Below are 18,868 nucleotides of genomic sequence, written 5' to 3'. Positions count from 1 at the left end.
TGAATAAGCAACCTCTAGACTATCAGAACGCATAGTGTTCCTTTACATTTGATAAAATGAGCACTTTAGGACGGTATCTGTTCTATAAGATTTGATAAGATATCTTTTTCGGACGGCGTGTGTTCTGATTAGAACAGCTGATGTTCTAGCAAAGTGACGTCATGATAAGCATGCGCAGTTGTCTCTTCCCTAAAGCTACCAAAAGTCGTTTGGCGCCACAGGTCAAAATGAAAATGCTGCCTGTGATTCAGCTTATCGAAGACAAAACAAGACTCCATCAGGGTGGCAAATATAACAAGACCGCAAGGGTGAGTGGTATGTTAAAATTCATGTGTTACCTTATTTTATATCCCGTAATGTAAAGAAGTTATCATTAAGTAGGTGGTTACAAAGATTCTCCCACAATGTACAAACGTGAATTGCATATTCTTACAAAATGGAACCTGTTTTGTATTGACTGAAACCGTTGGATAAGCGTTTTTCATATTTGTTTGTGGGTGAAATAAACAGTATTTTCATTCAAAATTGTGAGTCACGAATTAGAGTTCAGTTGAAATTTGAAATCACGTGTATGTCACATCATATCTTTCAAATGAAGTATTTAGTGTAAAATTGTATTATTTATTGTAGGATGTGACCGTTGATGAGATTGACGGGGCCCTGAAGACAAAAGCCTCAGAGGGTCCAAAAATCGTCGCTTTCGTCAGGGGTGATGCTCTGGACGGCCTCCACATCGCCGCCGACACTGTGTCATGCGAGGTGAATGTCGAAGTGGCATCATGGCCACAGTATTGAAACTGATGGCGTTGTACTACATTTTCAATTTACGCTATTCCAGAGCATACACGGTGGTTTGGTAGGTTCAGAGAAATCGGGGACGTTATCTCATCCTTGCCCGACCCTGAGATATAGGAGCTCTTTTTTTTCAGCGTTTTCTTCAATGATGCACTTTAACTGCATATGGTATAATATGTGCACGAATGAGTTGTTGCAGTTAGAGTTAGCTTCTTTTCCTACACTGTATTTAGCCGTCCGCAGTCTAACAAAACTGACTGACTGACTGAGTTTGGGTTTACGCCGCTTTTAGCAATATTCCAGCAACATCAAGGCTGGGGACACCAGAAATCGGCTTCACACATTGTACCCATGTGGGGATTCGAACCCGGGTCTTCGGCGTGACGAGCCAACGCTTTAACCACTAGGCTACCCCACCGCCCCGTCTAACAAAAGGATAATAACACGTTTTCGTATTCAGTGTAGGTGTTAATAAAGTCTTGAAGCATTTCATATTGTTGTTGAATCATTTCATATTCGCTCATGTTAGGCTGGTGGAAGTGTCTCACACTAGTGTTCTGAAATAAGGCTCAGAACACTCAAAGGGCGTTCTAAATCTGTTACAGCGTCCGAGGCGTCCGGGGGTGTTCTGAATTGAACACATACAGAACACACAAAGAGTGTTCTGAAACCTAGAACACGAGCGTTCTGTGAGTGGAACACTACTGTTCTGACGGCAGAACACATAGTGTCTAAATCAGAACACTCCGACTGCGTTCTAAATCTGTTACAGGAAGGGTGTTCTCATAGTGTTCAGAACTAGAACACTTAGGTTTAGAGTGTAGAATTGATGAATTGAAGAAAAAAAACCCCGGTATTTTTGGTGTCCAAGAAAACAAAATAAAGGTAAGACAGAACACAAGGATTGAGTCTTCTCTTTATGAAAGACAAAAATTTCTTTCGGATATTTCATAAAATGATTTTTCTTAAAAGTGATATTTACTACCATGCAGACTCAGCAAGGTTCCAGTTCTATGAGGACATGTTAATTCTCCTCTTTTCTTAGGAAAATGCCTTGATCGATGCTCATGCCGTTGATCACTGGATTGCCTGGTCCAGACTCGATTATTTACAGACCCTTCGCCATATAGCTGGAATATTGTTGAGTGCGGCGTAAAACTAAACTCACTCACTATTCCATCTGCCTATATGAAGTTCTTCACTCTCAAAGGTCAGTTTACCTTAACCCTCCCCCAAACTCGCGCACACGCACGCACGCGCACACACACAAAACATCACTGTACCTTCAGTAACCCATGCTTGTCATAGGAGGCGACTAACAGGATCGGGTGGTCAGACTCGCTGACTTGGTTGACACATGCCATCGGTCTCCGCGCATTGCGGCAAATCAATGCTCATGCTGTTGATCACTGGATTGTCTGGTCCAGACTCGATTATTTACAGACCTCCGCCATATAGCTGGAATATTCCTGAGTGCGGCGTAAAGCTAAACTCACTCATTATTTTCACTATTTCAATTTTAAGTGGAAATAGAATGACATGGAAAGTTAAGTGTATTATGCTGTTGGTGATATCTAAATAACCTCTAACCCATGAAGATCCGGGTTAGAATGAACCTTCAGTAACCCATGCTTGTCGTAAGAGGCGACTAACGGGATCGGGTGGTCAGACTCGCTGGCTTGGTTGACACATGTCATCAGTTCCCAATTGCGCAGATCGATGCTCATGCTGTTGATCACTGGATTGTGTGGTCCAGACTCGATTATTCACATACCGCCGCCATATAGCTGGAATATTGCTGAGTGCGGCGTAAAACTAAACTCACCCACCCACTCACTATTTCAGCAGATATTGCAACAAAACCAAATGGAACACAAAGTAAGCATGTTATCTGACAAGAAAACATAAACATTTCATTAATGATAATTTTCTTTCTGTTCTTTATTATAATACTCAAAAAGGCAGAGTTTGATTCAGGTACAATGAAAGTAGATCCGACAAAATGCCTTACAACACTTGAGTGAAATAATGCAGATGCAATGTTAAATGTTACGCGTTTACTTGTATACCAAGCCTTTTTGTTGTGAAATGACTTGTAAAAACTGTACTCAGGTGGGACCAATATTTTCCCTCATTTCACAGATTAGTCTACATACGTTATAGTTTGCAATGAAATAAGAGGAATACCAAGACGACGTGCCAGAATTGTGATTTATCGCTTATTACAAATCCTTACTTTGAATACACAATGCCATTTAGAAAGTGGTAAATTAGGAGATAAACGTACTGCGACCTGAAGCAAAAATGGTGAAATTATACTAATTTGTACAACATGGGTACCGCAAACCATGCAGATAGGCCCAAATTACCCCATTTGAGACCCGAATCGCGCACATAAAAAGGGTGTGAGAATCACAGTATCAGTGTTGAAAGAAATACGCACTCTTCATCTTTTGTTGGCTTTGTTGATAAATGGCAAACTTATGCCAATAACAGATGGATCTTGAATAGGACCTTGACTTAGAATTAGTCGGGTATACAAACACGACCCGATGATACAATTTGACGCAAGTTGATCGATATCATTAACCACTTGCATACCGCTACTAAGCTGGATGCTACATTGTTGACGTCGCAAGGTGCCCGTCGTAGTCATGGCAACAACCAAGCTCCAGCAGCCGGCCACGTACAGAGGAGAGCTCATGAACACAAGATGGCGACCGCAAGTTCAGCGGGCATCGGTGGAGCCGAACTTCGACAGCGTTATCAGCCAGACCAGGACCCAGAATGGAATTCAGACCTGCCGTATGGGGGCAAGATTTATCTTGCTCGGAAGAAGAAGGCTGACCCAACATATGTGCGAGTCTTAGAGGTGAGAAAGTCCACACTGAAGTTGATCAGGGTACTGGGACTTTGGTGCCATGTGATGAATGTCAAAAGTCAGTCACTGAGTTCAGTATTTACTTAGATCTCGTCAGTAAAAGAAGCAAAGGCATTGCTTAAGCGTTTAGGGCTAAACATTTAAATATTGTATTATTCATATCTTTGTATCAGTGTATGCAGACAGACACGATTATTAAAACTGCAGATGAAACCAGTTCGTGGACATCAATAATCGATTAACCTTTGTTGTTAATCACGGGGACTGATGCGGATCGGGGTGGGCACACAGAAATAGACTGGTTCGATAAACTGCGTCTGTTTCATAGCAGAAGTAACATCAAATGTCATCTGGACATACAATCATGGATTGTTGAGGCATCAATATTTAATCTGTAGACAGGAGTCAGTAATTGGATACCTTCATTGAGATAAGATTCATTATATATTCACGTGTTATGATTTATCCCACATCTCTTGATCCAGAATATAATGTTTCAAACTGCTGTTCATTGAAACTGACTAAATATGCAGAATTCCTGCCACAATCATGTTAATGAAAAGATGCCACATACATCATGATACTAAATATCTGTCATAATCGTGTTTCATCTACACCAGCAACTCTTATTTCCTTTTGATCATTTACAATATTTCAGTGATAAAATAGATATTGATCACTTTAGTGATATAATGCATCATGTCGGAATGACTGTCATTGTACCTGAATCACATTCTGGCTTTTTGAATGATATAATAAAGAAAAGAAAGAAAATAAATACATTATTAATGAAACGTCAGATAACATGCTTACTTTGTGTTCCATTTGGTTTTGTTGCTATATGGCTGAGAAAATGTAGATGCAATGTTAAATGTTACTCGCTCACTTGTATACCAAGCCATGTTGTTGTGAAATGACTTGTTAAATTGTACTCAGGTGGGACCAATATTTCCCTCATTTCACAGATTTGTCTACATACATTAAAGTTTGGAGTGAAGTAAGAGGAATACCAAGAGGATGTGCCAAAATTGTGATTTTTTTGTATGCTTATTAGAAATCCTTACTTTGAATACACAATGCCATTTAGAAAGCAGTGTTCATGAATGGTGTTTCAAAGTCACAGGACATTGGGTCCTGTAAGTTTCAGATGTCTGTCTGACCCATTGAAAATGCACAGGACCCATGGAATAAAATTATACACACTTTTCAGATTTAATATTTCTTATAATTGACATTGAAATTATTAACAAACATAAGATTTATAAACAGCAAACAAGTGTCACATGTCACATAAAACAACTTCAGTCAAAGTCATCGTGAAATAAACAGTCAGACACTGGGGCCGGCGGGTTGTAGACTTCTGTCTGACCGTTAGCGAATCTGCCGGATTTGTCAGAGGGTCAGATGCTATTTGTGAACACTGAGAAAGTGGCCAGATGTAACAAATGTTATATTTGGCATTACGCTTTCCCCGTAAAGTACAGATTCTAGTACTTTTGTTGGGTTGAGTCCTGTCTGGGATTTGAACCCACACTCTCAGAGTCAGGCACCTAATCACCTGGCTAGCTATTCTTGAAACGTTCGTAACCCTACAAACTTCTTAAGCCCGTTCTTATCACATTGGCTACGATCAAAGTTAAGAATTCTTAGGGCTCAGAACGTTTCGAGAATAAGGGCCTAGCACACAGTCGGCTGCATAACCCGCTCAGCCACTGCTGATGGAAGCCTACTTCAGCCTACCTATGTTGGGTTTAAGATACTTCATCCTTCCGATGTTTTGTTTCATATATTTCAGCCTCCATTGTTATGTTTCAGGTACTCCTGATTGTGTTCACAGTGTCACTGGTCATCTATGCGTACTTCTACTTTGACCACCTGCATTTCCATATTGCCCATGCCTATGCACATATGGGATATGCAACTGCACAACACCAGGTGGGGCAGCGGTACTTACATGGCAAGGGAACAGACCGACACGCTGGCAAGGCCATGGAGTGGTTCAGGTAAATTTCTATTCTATCATCCAGCATCTAAAATGAAAATATTCACAGAAAATAATAAGATTATATAAGTGGAATATAATAAGAAGGCGTTTATGAACTCAGTTTATTTTAGAATTTTGCTGTTACAGGTTTGTCAGAAACAAATGTTAGGATAATGTATAATGAGTGTTTTGTTGGAAAAGGTACTATGAAAATATGGCAAAAGAAATTCATAGATTACAAATTATGGTTACACAATTGTTAGAATTCTCCGGGGTCATAAGGCTAGGTCATTGACACCAGGTAAACCTCTTGACCTTAATGTCTTATTAGGGCAGTGGGGGAGACTTGTTGTTAAAGCCTTCTCTCATGAGGCGGAAGACCTGAGTTCAATTCCCCATTTGTGAAGAAACTTGACAAGTATTTATCCGAAATAGATTTCCATTTGCACGGAAACTAAATGTTAGACGCATTAAAGGTATTTATGTGCGCATACCCATACGCTTGAAATCTTATATTATGTCGTTACTTAATTGATTTTGAGGCGCATTACCTGCCTGTAGCCCCATTTGTGTACAAAGTCTGGTTTCCTTGCCATGATATTACTGGAACATTCCTAGGACCCCATCCCATGAGCACATTAATGTCAATATGAAGCTCTTTGTAATTCTTATAATCATCTTTGTACCGGGGATGTACTTCTGGTTTATAACTGCTGGTCCTTTGGCCTGTGGCAAGCAGAAATAGTAGATGTTATTTCAATTGAGTGTCCTGTAGGACCAGTTGATGGTCTCATGCATACTGTTGTGATAGGCTGGCAAGATTTCAGGAGTGTGATTACTAAATGGTCCTGCTGAGATTCAAAACGTCTGATGTATTGTCCTGAAATATTTGCTGATTCTGCATATTTTCTATTTCAGGAAGGCTGCCGATCAAGGTCACCCTCATGCTTCCTACAACCTGGCCATCGGGTACCTCAGGGGCCTGAAGACTGACATCAAAACAGGGTCAGTAGACGCTTAAAATATTATATACTGAAGGTGAAAAAATAATTATCATAAGGCATATCAACAGAAGAATGTTTGCTCCAGTGTTAAAAAAATAATACAATTCAGCTTGCAGCAGTGAGTGGTTATCTGTGTTATCTGGCCCATTGTGGGTCATTCTGACCTGATGCTCATTGCATCAATCACAGGTCTGGCAGGGATTTGATTATTAACACCTGCAGTGATACAACTGGAGCACTGTTGATCACGGTTTTAGTCACTTTCTCTCACTTGGTTTGTTTGTCTGCTTGTTATTGTTTGCTTTCAGCAATTTTCCTGCTATATGATATTGTTTGTAAATAATCTAGGCTGGAACTTACAGACCAGTGATGGACATCATGAGCATTGATTTATGCTAATAGGATATGCTGACATACATCAACCAGCTAGGTCTGCATGCCTGGCCACCCAATCCCATTAGTTGTCACTAATGACAAGCACTGCTTGCTGAAAACCAGTTCTTACTTGGATCTTCATAGTTCTTCCAACCATGAAGATCCCATTAGAGTTGGTCTTCAGTAACCCTTGCTTGTTGTAAGAGGTGACTAATGGGATCCCGTGGTCAGGCTCGCTGACTTGGTTGACACATGTCATCGTGTCCCAATTGCGTAGATTGATGGTCATGATGTTGATCACTGGACTGTCTGGTCCAGACTCGATTTTGTATTGCCCTAATATTGCTGTATTATTGATGAGTGGCATTAAAAAAACAAACCAAAATGATAGTTCTTCACTTGATTTAATTCCAGTAAACAGTGACAATGAATCTGATGGTTATTTAATTATTTGTATTTTGTTTTATTTACAGAGAGGCCCACACATTAATTCATCACGCAGCTTCGAAGGGAGTAGCTGAGGCACACAAGGTCCTTAACGAGGTCTGTGCCAAAGGAGGCTGTGATTAGGTCAGGGAGATTCTCACCTGGTCAGTGTGTTGAAGGATTTGTCTGGACCTGCCTAGTGGGGAGATACAACACCAGTGTCTACAGCAAATGTTAATTGACATCCCCAAGTTGGAAATACAAAATAATGATTCATTAGTTATGACTAATATAATGACTAGGTTTTTATAATGTCACTGATAAAAGAACCAGTGAAAATGAAAAAGATTTAATCCTTACTTATAAATCATTGCATTGAAAGGGATTTTAAGTTACTTCTGATTTTAAGAGAAAAGAATTTGAAATAAATATCAGTTTTGAAGAAAATATTGCTGTTTACTAAGTTTGTGGGGAATCCCAGATTAATCCTGATGTTATTCGTCCATATGTTCCAATACTCTATTGCTGTATCACAAATACTTATATTTAACAAGTTACTGTATTTGTACTTCAATAATCCCATGTTATCAAGAGATAATATGCTTATTAATCCAGCTGCTGATCAAATAATATGCAATGTCCATTAATCTTCATTCTTTGGCCATGATTCCATGACGACATCCATGACGACATTTATCTGTCTAACCAATAAGAGAATGAAACGCATCCGTCCAACCGTTTGATCAGTATTTTGTCTATCAACCAAAATATATTTGATATTTCTTTGAATACTTTTTTAACTTATTCATTAAATATGGTTCCATGAAGACTGCTGAATATATATGTGTAAAAAAATTAAAAGAATGGAATATGTCCATTGAACTGTTCGATTGTTATTTTAAAAGATAATGTTGGTGTTTGTTTGAATAATTATTTAAATTTATTCATCTGATGTAGTCCCATGAAGACTGCTGAATATGTCCGTCCAACAGTTAAATCAAAAGAACGTGTACATCCTACTGTTAGATCTTCATTTTATCAAAGAAGATAAATATTTGGATGTTAGTTTAGTTTTGTTTTAATCAGTATGTGTACATTTGTCAGGATAGGAATGTATAATACCACCAATGTTTATATTTTAGTCTTATGAGACGTATTACAATGCCTATTTGTAACCAACGTTTAGAAATTTATTTATCATTGTTGTTTGTGACAATTATGGATTGTTTCAGTTTACTGTGGTAGAAATGTGCAATGGCTTCTTGAACGTGTGTTGTTTTCTATATGACAAAGGTCAACCTACCAAGTCAATCATATAAATATTACTGCTGAAAACCTATTGAAGTATATCCTTTTGTTTAAGGTCTCTTTAACATTTGGATAATTATTTAGTTTGGACTGTCCAGTATGGAGAAAAAACAAAATAAGCAAAAAGGCTGCTGTTAAACTCCATGAATTTAAATATATTCATATTTACTGGACAAGCAAAACAGAAAATTGTATTTTCAGTTAAGGCACATGTTCTGTTCCGCCTACACCCCCACAAGCATATGTGTTTAATCATGCTTTTTATGCTATTATTCTCTTTTGTGCTGCATTGTTTTTGAAGTTGGTTTGAATATAGAATTGTTCACGCTGATGTCAGTTTTCGTATAGGTCACAAATACACCAGTGATACAATATGCAAGTACGTTATGTTCACAAGGTTTTATGCTGATGAAGGAAAGCTTATTTTCTGCTGCTGCTGTTATGGATGTGTTGTATACACTATTTGTTACATTACATGTTGAGAAATAAAATCTACTATCTAAAACGTACTCTTCTGTCATATTTACTTTTATGATCATTCCAATCTCCCCAAATTATGATGTGAGTGAGATGTTTGATTGGAGGAGGATCTGTGATTCCTGATTTGGTGCCTCAATGGACTGTTGCTCATACTTTCAACCACCAATTTGAGTTTATTATATAGTATGACCAGAAATTATTGAGAATTTTAGGAATATGTTTAATTGGATTTCTAGTATAAACAACCTTGACCAGCTATCAAGTGCTTGGTTTCATTCAAGAGATACAACTCCGTTAATCCCTTTTCATTAGTTTGTGAAGAGTTATCCCCCTTCGTTTACTTGCTAGCAGACGACATTTTCACTGATCCTCAGTATGGATGATTTAGAGAAGAGGAAGTTGATTTTAGAGTATTATAACAAGGACATCAGATCAGCTAAAGTGATTCCAAGTAGAACAGGCATCCCTTTGTCCACTGTTTATCGTGTTTTGAAAAATATTGCAAATGGATATGGCATTGAGCACCAGGGAGGCGCAGGTAGGCCCAGAAAATTGACTGTCGGTGACAGGAGGCGGCTTGGTATTCTTGTTTCTAAAAACAAACGAAGGAGTTTAGAAAACTTAAGGCGGGATATGATTGATAGAGGAACTGTGGCTGTCTGTAAGGAGACAATTAGAACTGAGCTGCATGCAATTGGTTGGCAGAAAAGTCGAGGAATTTCATCACCGATCATGAAACCTGAACAAAAGGAGCGAAGGTTGAACTGGTGCTTACAGCATAGAAATTTTAACTGGGACAATGTGATTTTCTCAGATGAAAGTTCTGTGTGGCTGTTTCCTAATACACTGAAATTCTGGACCAAACAAACTGAAAAACCTTTGTATCAACGCGCAAAGTACAGTCCGAAATTTAAAGGTGTGGGGAGGGATATCTGTGATAGGGGCAACGTCCCTCTGTGTATTTGAAGGGAATATGAACAGTGAGCGGTACACAGATATTCTCGAGGGACATTCAATTCCATCTGCTCACTTGTTCTATGGAAACTTTTGGATTCTCCAACAGGACAACCATCCAAAACATCGTTCAAAGCATTCACAGGCCTGGTTTCGGACCCAAAATATGACATTATTAGATTGGCCAAGCTATAGCCCTGACCTAAATCCAATAGAAAATGTTTGGGGACTTATGAAGGAAAGTGTCAATAAGAAAAATCTGACAAATATTGCTGAAATGAAAGAAGAGGTGGTCCGATATTGGGACAGCATGGACCACGACTTTCTAACTTCTTTGATCAGTAGTATGCAAAATACTAACTATTCACCTGTCTTTTAATCTGGAGTTATGTTCTGCTAATAAATTACAATTAAACTCTGTGTTATGAGTGAAAAAATTAAATTACAATCTTTAAATTCTCGGTAATTTCTGGTTGTACTGTATATACGAATATGTGTTAATATAAGGGTAATGCTATTTCGGGCAGAATGGAAGACCGCGGGCCTCTGCAAATAATAATGCCCTCAAAAATAGCATTACCGTTATTATTGCTAAAATACATGGAATTTGTGTTGAAAAGAAAAAGGAAACAATGAAGGAATTTGACTGTAAGTTTACTCAAAACCATCTTCAGACGGGGTTGACTGCCCGAATGCAGTTACGTCATCGAACAATGCAAGTGACGTCACAACAGAAAGTGACGATATTCGACCTTGGCCTTTGAAAAGACCATAGTCTGCAACATGTCAAACTATGTCAGTGCTCGGTCTTGGTCCAACAACAACGTTAATAATGCAATTGTTAAGGTTAGCACCAGCAAGAAAGCCAATATTACCGCTATTTAAAGCGGGAATTCGGGTTGCTTTGACTTGTTTGACCCAGAATATATGCCAGTCCAAAGCCAATGTCGAATGAACCGACGCACCCACTATGACGTCACTTGACAACAGAACTGATAGTGGCCCGTCGTTAAGGTTGAGCGGTCCAATATCATTTGCAGCGGCCCGCAAAATTCTGATAATAGGAGGGCCGTTTCATGATAATTCCATGTGTTTTAGCTATAAAGATGATTGTTAACTCTTGTTTTAAAAACAAAACTCTCACTTACACATGTATTATTGTATTATTGATAGTCGCTATGGTTGTGGATTTTACTAATGCCTCCTTCAGCTATGATTTTGGGTGAGCTTCAGACTTATGAATTGACGTGATATGTAGAGTTATCTCCCTTGTATCTGAACTCAACGAATTCGTCTCTTTCAATAAAAACAAGGACACTTTTAATTTTATGGTTAAATCTGTGTATACCAAGAAACAACCCTATTCTGGGTCGAAATATAGAATAATCACTTGATTTTAGGTCTGTGCCCGATCCACAAAGAGCTAATAACACTATGATATTCATAAGCCTACATGACTTATGTATGTAGTTGAGTACAACCTCCATGACCTGTATGTAGTTGAGTTGCAACCTCCATGGCTGTATGTAGTTGATGTACAACCTCCATGACCTGTATGTCCATGGCTGTATGTGGTTGAGTGCAACCTCCATGGCTGTATGTAGTTGAGTGCAACCTCCATGACCTGTATGTAGTTGAGTGCAACCTCCATGGCTGCAACCTCCATGGCCTGTATGTATGTGAGTTCCATGAGTAGCAACCTCCATGGCTGTATGTAGTTGAGTGCAACCTCCATGGCTGTATGTAGTTGAGTGCAACCTCCATGGCTGTATGTAGTTGAGTGCAACCTCCATGGCTGTATGTAGTTGAGTGCAACCTCCATGGCTGTATGTAGTTGAGTGCAACCTCCATGGCTGTATGTAGTTGAGTGCAACCTCCATGGTTGTATGTCCATGTTGAGTGCAACCTCCATGGCTGTGTATGTAGTTGAGTGCAACCTCCATGGCTGTATGTTGTTGAGTGCAACCTCCATGGCTGTATGTAGTTGAGTGCAACCTCCATGGCTGTATGTAGTTGAGTACAACCTCCATGGCTGTATGTAGTTGAGTGCAACCTCCATGGCTGTATGTAGTTGAGTACAACCTCCATGGCTGTATGTTTGAGTACAACCTTGAGTGCAGCCTCCATGGCTGTATGTAGTTGAGTGCAACCTCCATGGCTGTAGTACAACCTCCATGTGTAGTTGAGTGCAACCTCCATGGCTGTATGTATGTTTGAGTGCAACCTCCATGACCTGTATGTAGTTGTTGAGTGCAACCTCCATGGCTGTATGTTGTTGAGTGCAACCTCCATGAGTGAGTTAGTACAACCTCCATGGCTGTATGTTGTTGAGTGCAACCTCCATGGCTGTATGTTGTTGAGTGCAACCTCCATGGCTGTATGTAGTTGAGTACAACCTCCATGGCTGTATGTAGTTGAGTGCAACCTCCATGGCTGTATGTAGTTGAGTACAACCTCCATGGCTGTATGTAGTTGAGTGCAACCTCCATGGCTGTATGTAGTTGAGTACAACCTCCATGGCTGTATGTAGTTGAGTGCAACCTCCATGGCTGTATGTTGTTGAGTGCAACCTCCATGGCTGTATGTAGTTGAGTGCAACCTCCATGGCTGTATGTAGTTGAGTAGTGCAACCTCCATGGAAGACAATTTTCTGGCTGTATGCCTACCTGCAACCTCCCTGTATGTAGCTCAATGCCATATCCATTTGCAATATATTTCAAAACACGATAAACAGTGGACAAAGGGATGCCTGTTCTACTTGAAATCACTTTTGCTGATCTGATGTCCTTGTAATAATGACTCTAAAATCAACTTCCTCTTCTATGTAAATCATCCATAACTCTTCTGGACAAACTAATGAAAAGGTATTAACGGAGTTGTCTCTCTTGAATCTGAAACCAATCAATCATTGATAGCTGGTCAAGGTTTTGTCCAGTATACTAGAAAACCTCCAATGTAAACTTATTCCTAAAATTCTGTTGAGTGTATTTCTGTTCAGTGGGGCTGGATATGGACTATATAATAGCAATGAGATGCCGCAATTTGATTTGCAAAGTTGCGTCCCTTAGTCGTGCCAGAATAGTGTAGCCGTGAGTTCGAATCCAAGATTCGCCCACTTTCCAAGGTTATTCTGTTCCATACCCCTGCTTGGGTTTGACCAACTCAGCACACTCCTCAGGCCTACTTCCCGTCAGGCTATGCTACGACATTAAGCCAATGCGGGGCGGTAATGTGAAACTACCGTAAAAGTCAAACGGGCCGATCTCTCAAGCGTCTCCTAATCCGGCCTTTCTTACATCACGTTAATCAACAAAGAAATCGACGTTTTCATTACAAATTAATCAGATGTGGGGTATTAACAGATTTACGGTTATCGAGGGAATGATAGTGCTTTTGAAATTTTATAACGAAAAGAATCTTCTCTTGACAAGCTGGGTGCCTTGGCAAATTGTATAGAAACAAAATCAGATAACTAAAACTGGTTTCCTTTATTAATTCCCGTTCCCACCATCCCCTTTCATTATGTTACATTTATTAAATGAAATTGAAACGGCTTCATCGTATGGGAGACATTTGAATGAATTTACCTTTTTAGCTTGTGACAACACAGTTAATAGTATAATTACACTTTTTAAAACATAAATTTCAAAATATTTTTATTACCAAGGTTCATAGGAGTGTACCTTTTGTATTGTGTATCTAAAAATTATACATACACGCACTTTTTCTCACTCGGAATAAGATGTATTCTCGCTCAGAAAAAAGCCAAAGCTTAGGATCTTCCTTATGGGACGCGTTTGAAATGGTATATTTTCCTTTCTAAAAGATAGGTACTTCTCTGTTTGAAGAAATTCAATTATTCACGTCAATAATGCACACAAATTAATTGCGGTTTTCAGTATTTATTGCATTTGTAAAGAACAAATTAGTCTAGATTAATGTAAGCTTTATCCTCCTCGGCGTTGATATGGAAACATCAACCAGTGAACCTAGCAACCCCAACCAGGTCACGTGATAGAAGGCATAACTTCGGTTGTGTCCGTGATAAGGGCGACATTTGCCGATTGCTTGTGTACCGGAAGTGTCGAAGTAAACGCAGGCAGATTCTTGTCAACACAGGTAGAGGGACATACCCTAGCAACGACACCCCGGTCTGCAATCATGGTGAGTATTTCCAAGTTAAAATGAAGAAAACTTTGTTATAGTTAACCAAATGATGTCTGAAACCTCCTTATTTCTTCGATCGAAGTTCGAAGCAGACAATTTATCTATGAGTCACCCACTGTGTGGACGATTTTCTGATGATTCTTTTCTCTTTACATTCCAAGCACCTGCATCTGTGGAGTACATAACAACACATGTTTAAATATTTCTAAGGTACTGTATAAGTACACGTTGCCTTCTAAGCTAACCTTGCCTGTTCTCGCGTTTAACTAATTCATATCGGTGTATGATTTTGATCAGGGTCTATGCTGTGTGTGTTGTCACAGTTGTCAAGGACTAGGGCCAGTAAAGAAACATGTAGATGTTATTAGGTTTGAGCATCAGCGACACACTGTGATACACATGGTAACTTATCCAACAGAAGATATCTCATTATTATTCAAGAACCTTTTCAACCCATATGGTAACTATCCATATTCAAATAATAGTAAAAGTGATATCTTACAACTGTGATCCTGCTCTGAAAAACTTTGGAAACCAATTTGGGGAAGACTTGGTTTTTATCCAACACATCCCTGATTCCCAATGATGTAGAATGTTTTTGTGACCAGTGTGCTCTTAATTATGTTAAACACTTCATCATGATCTTAATCATGTAATTTCACAAAGCCTATAAAGACTAATTTGATAGTACTGACATCTAAATTTGTCCGTGACTCTCCACAAATGTCTTGAGACTAGTGGTCATGCTACTAGTTAAACTTATTAGTAAATATGAAATTGGATACCTGTTCATGGAGTTGTTCCAACAGTTTCAGTGAAACAGATTTATCTCGACCTGCTCAGAGGCCAATATTTATCCTCAAGTCTGCAGCAAATGTCAGTGACAGTTCCAAAATGGAATTTTAAATTTTCAAATTGATGATAAATAGTAATAAGTTATGGCCTTGACTTCTCAACCACTCACTGATTTGAGCAAAATATCGATTTCCCAACAAGATTTCCGAACAAGTGCCTAGAGCTCTTAGCTTGGAATCCTAGGTAAACCCGAGTAAATGTACGTAGTTAAGCATTTCCATGTTTTGTTGTCATGTTGGCCTGATTAATAAAAATGTCCAACGTTACCTTTTCTCCAGTGATTAAAGTCAATCTGTTATTTGAAACAAATTTAACTTTGAACACTACCCATCATTGGTAAACAGAAGTTAAAGGTTAGAAATTTAGGGTCTCCAAAGATTCAAATACTAGTACAAGAGGAACAATAGTCAAGGAGACCATGATTCCTTTTAGTCTGAACACTACCTGATATATTTGAAAAATGAAATTATTACTTTTAGTTACAACAGGACACATGAAAATGATCAAGTTCTCAGTCACATTATTTCTGTGACATTGGATATAGGAATCTGATCAACAATGTGATCAATGGTTTAGATTAAGTCAATGGAGTGCTGTCATAACTGTAAGGTTAAAGTCTGAAATTCAGGAGGTCCCAGATTCAAATAATATAGCAGTAGTATTCAAAGATTCGTGGATCCAGAGGTTCAAATTGTTTTTTAAAAGCCACTGGCCTCAGGGCAAGTGACTTTAAGAAAGTAACTTGTCCTGGCTAATTTTCCACTTGCCCTGATTTTTATGACATAATCATGATGATGTAATTATGAAAGAATAAATCAACATGGTATTTGATGTTAATGTTCACTGGACTATTTATCGAGAAGTGATAAATGGCAAAGAAGGATAACTCTACTTAATTATCACTGCACAATTTAATAACTACAGTTTGAGCAGATATGAAATGAAATCCAAGTTTACTTGCAGTTTGAAACCGTAAGCAGAGATTATATAGTAGCCCACGGACAAGTAACATACCAGTATTTGATTGCCCGAAATGAAAACTGACATGTCCCGGGCGTCGGGTGATGGGATTTTTGAACCCCTGGGATCCCCTTTAATTTTTACTTTAATTCAATAACAATGTAATCAATATATGATCATAACTAGTGTACATATGTTGCAGTATATTGCAATAAAAATTAATATGAACTTATATCCAGTGCTTATTTTGGCTAAACCACTGAAAACATTTTGTTCTTTCTTCAGTCTGACGTAGAAGAAACATTCAAGAGGATCCAGTCTCACAAAGGTGTCTTGGGAATCATTGTAGTCAACAGTGAAGGTAATACTGTTTATCTGTCTGTAAACAGAATTTTCATCAAAAACAGATGGCACACAGGACCATTTCAACTTTCATCTTGTGTACAGCAACATAAACTGTTCTGTGTGTCTCTGTTTATGACTTTGATTTCACCGCTACACAACTGTAGGGAGTGAACAGAGACTGATGTCCATGCACTCAGAAGGAGTTTTCAAATTTTGTTAGACCCGTGAAGATCCGGGTTAGAATTGATCCTCAGTAACCCATGCTTGTCATAAGCGGTGACTAATGGGATCGGGTGGTCATGCTCACATCGCATCCGATTTGTTTATTATGTTTATTATCTGGATGTAAACACCCAATCAACTTGCTTATTTCATCATATGATTTTGTCCAATACTTAATCAAGATGTATGGAAATAAAGTGATGACTCATGAACTACCTTTGGTCTGGCAACATTGGGCAGACCAGTCACCGACACATACATAATTCTTCAAACTCTCCCACAATGTGAGTTGCTGCCAAGGAAATGCTACTTACATTGCCTTTCATGAACAATATGGTGGGAGAGAATGAATATTGAGAATGTGTTAAGAAGAAGACAGACAGAGTTCTGTTCATCCATATCACCACAATGTGCTGTGTAGAGTTATGTCCCTTAGTCAAAAACCTTTTGTGGGTTTCGAATCCCATATTCACCCAGATTTATTTTCTAGCTTTGTCAGTCCACACTGCATAATGATAAACATCCTAGACCTGGATTTCCTCAGGTTTTCCTCTCGAGGAGACAGGATTTGAGTGAAATACTGTTGATAGCAGTGTTAATGTGGCTTGCGCCTGTGTTTGTTATAGGTATCCCGATCAGGACAACGCTGGACAACTCGACCACTGTCCAATATGCCGGTCTGATTCATTCCTTAGCAGCCAAAGCCAAAAGCTGTATCAGAGATATTGACCCACAGAATGAGTTGTGCTTCTTCCGACTCAGGACGAAAAAACATGAGATTATGTGTGCACCAGGTGAGGAAAATATGCATAATACTGTGAAGTTTTTATCTTTGAATGAACTGGGTATGTTGATCAAAATGGTGCTTTTGACCAATTTGTAAAGTCTAATGTAATATTACAAAATAGTGTTGTGACAATTAATAAATAAATTCATTTTGCGAGCAGGTAGCCCTTTTTGTTTCAAATCACATGATCAAGTATTGATGATTATTTCAATTAACTGGAACACATGCACTGCAGAAGTTAGGCTACTATGGAGACATTCTTTTAACTTGTATTAAGATCCACGATCTGATGTTAGATAGAAAAGACAAGGCGTCTGTTTAATCACTTAACTTATATATCTTTGATATTACTGTCAATTGCTCCCAGCAACCTGTGAAGATCCGGGTTAGAATTGAGGTTAGAATTGATGTTCAGTAACCCATGCTTGTTGTAAACGGTGACTTAACAGGATCGGGTGGTCAGGCTCGCTGACTTGGTTGACACATGTCAACAATAATTGCGTAGATTGATGCTCATGCTGTTGATCACTGGATTGTCTGGTCCAGACTCGATTATTCACAGACCACCGCCATATAGCTGGAATATTGCTGAGTGTGGCGTAAAACTAAACTCACTCACTCACTTATTGTCAGTTTTTCAGAATATTGAGGAATGTTGTTTTCTGTTTCAGACCATGATTACTTGATGATTGTCATCCAGAGTTAGGATCCACTGGGAGGGAAGATCTGCATGCATTGCGTTAGGGGTGGGGGGAGGGGTCTGTCACTCTACATGGACTTTGCTGTCATTATATGGATGTCAATTCCAATATATTTATTCTGCTTCCTGAACCTGGTGTCCTGTATCCGAACAAATGGTTGATTTCAAGTTTCTCCGAAATATTACTTAATATTCATCATTCTTTGTATGTTTATCACATTCTTAGAATTTGGTGAAAGTCATGTAGAGTTTCATTGAAGTTTTATTTGATCTATTTATGAAATTGTCATTTGTTATTGAAATTAAATCTTCATCTCTGAATTTTGCCTTTGGTTTTATTATTACTCTCAGGAAGGAGAATGTCTTGCTTTATAAAGGCGTGATCAAAGGTGCTGCAATTTGCTATACAGAGTTGTGTCTCTTTTTCTCTGTCAGGATCAGCTAATCTGGGTCGACTCCAAGATATGCTTTGATTCTAATACTCTGTCTTTCAATGTCATATGCTCATGGATTTCACAGAAGTGATTATGGGAAAACATTTTGACATGTGCTCTAAAGTGTTTTCCAAGTAGAAAGTGAATATTTCTTGAAGACTACAGGAAGTTTATAGTCATGACATATTAGT

The 18,868-nt window shown here is 38.7% G+C and overlaps 2 protein-coding genes and 1 long non-coding RNA gene across 3 annotated transcripts in view; all 3 read left to right on the top strand.

The window, feature by feature from the left end:
• LOC124285677 overlaps positions 1 to 9,278 on the top strand; it is a 29,282-nt gene extending 20,004 nt beyond the window's left edge. The window contains exon 2 of the long non-coding RNA XR_006900865.1: positions 8,773 to 9,278. This is a non-coding gene — a long non-coding RNA (uncharacterized LOC124285677). The remainder of the gene's footprint in view (positions 1 to 8,772) is intronic.
• Positions 3,478 to 8,950, top strand: LOC124285676 (secretory immunoglobulin A-binding protein EsiB-like). Its single transcript, XM_046721950.1, has 4 exons — positions 3,478 to 3,667; positions 5,492 to 5,679; positions 6,579 to 6,665; positions 7,513 to 8,950. The coding sequence occupies exons 1-4, from the start codon at positions 3,509 to 3,511 to the stop codon at positions 7,607 to 7,609; spliced, it is 531 nt and encodes a 176-aa protein (XP_046577906.1). The 5' UTR covers positions 3,478 to 3,508; the 3' UTR covers positions 7,610 to 8,950.
• Positions 9,279 to 14,235: 4,957 nt separating the features above from the next.
• Positions 14,236 to 18,564, top strand: LOC124285686 (dynein light chain roadblock-type 2-like). Its single transcript, XM_046721959.1, has 4 exons — positions 14,236 to 14,371; positions 16,475 to 16,550; positions 17,383 to 17,550; positions 18,215 to 18,564. Exons 1-4 carry the CDS (start codon positions 14,369 to 14,371, stop codon positions 18,247 to 18,249), a joined length of 282 nt encoding a protein of 93 aa, XP_046577915.1. The 5' UTR covers positions 14,236 to 14,368; the 3' UTR covers positions 18,250 to 18,564.
• The last annotated feature ends 304 nt before the right edge of the window (positions 18,565 to 18,868 follow it).

Source organism: Haliotis rubra, unplaced genomic scaffold (genome assembly GCF_003918875.1).
Source record: "Haliotis rubra isolate DU_JTF1 unplaced genomic scaffold, ASM391887v1 Scf366, whole genome shotgun sequence".
Taxonomy (NCBI): Eukaryota; Metazoa; Mollusca; class Gastropoda; order Lepetellida; family Haliotidae; genus Haliotis; species Haliotis rubra.
This window is presented reverse-complemented; position numbering and strand designations above follow the sequence as displayed.

Excerpts from the sequence above, each read along its gene's own strand:
- LOC124285676 (XM_046721950.1), top strand. The coding sequence starts at position 3,509 with ATGGCGACCGCAAGTTCAGCGGGCATCGGTGGAGCCGAACTTCGACAG. Across the intron at positions 3,668-5,491 it reads CATATGTGCGAGTCTTAGAG|GTACTCCTGATTGTGTTCAC; the intron begins GTGAGAAAGTCC and ends GTTATGTTTCAG. Across the intron at positions 6,666-7,512 it reads AAGACTGACATCAAAACAGG|AGAGGCCCACACATTAATTC; the intron begins GTCAGTAGACGC and ends TTTTATTTACAG.
- LOC124285686 (XM_046721959.1), top strand. Across the intron at positions 16,551-17,382 it reads CATTGTAGTCAACAGTGAAG|GTATCCCGATCAGGACAACG; the intron begins GTAATACTGTTT and ends TGTTTGTTATAG. Across the intron at positions 17,551-18,214 it reads TGAGATTATGTGTGCACCAG|ACCATGATTACTTGATGATT; the intron begins GTGAGGAAAATA and ends TTTCTGTTTCAG.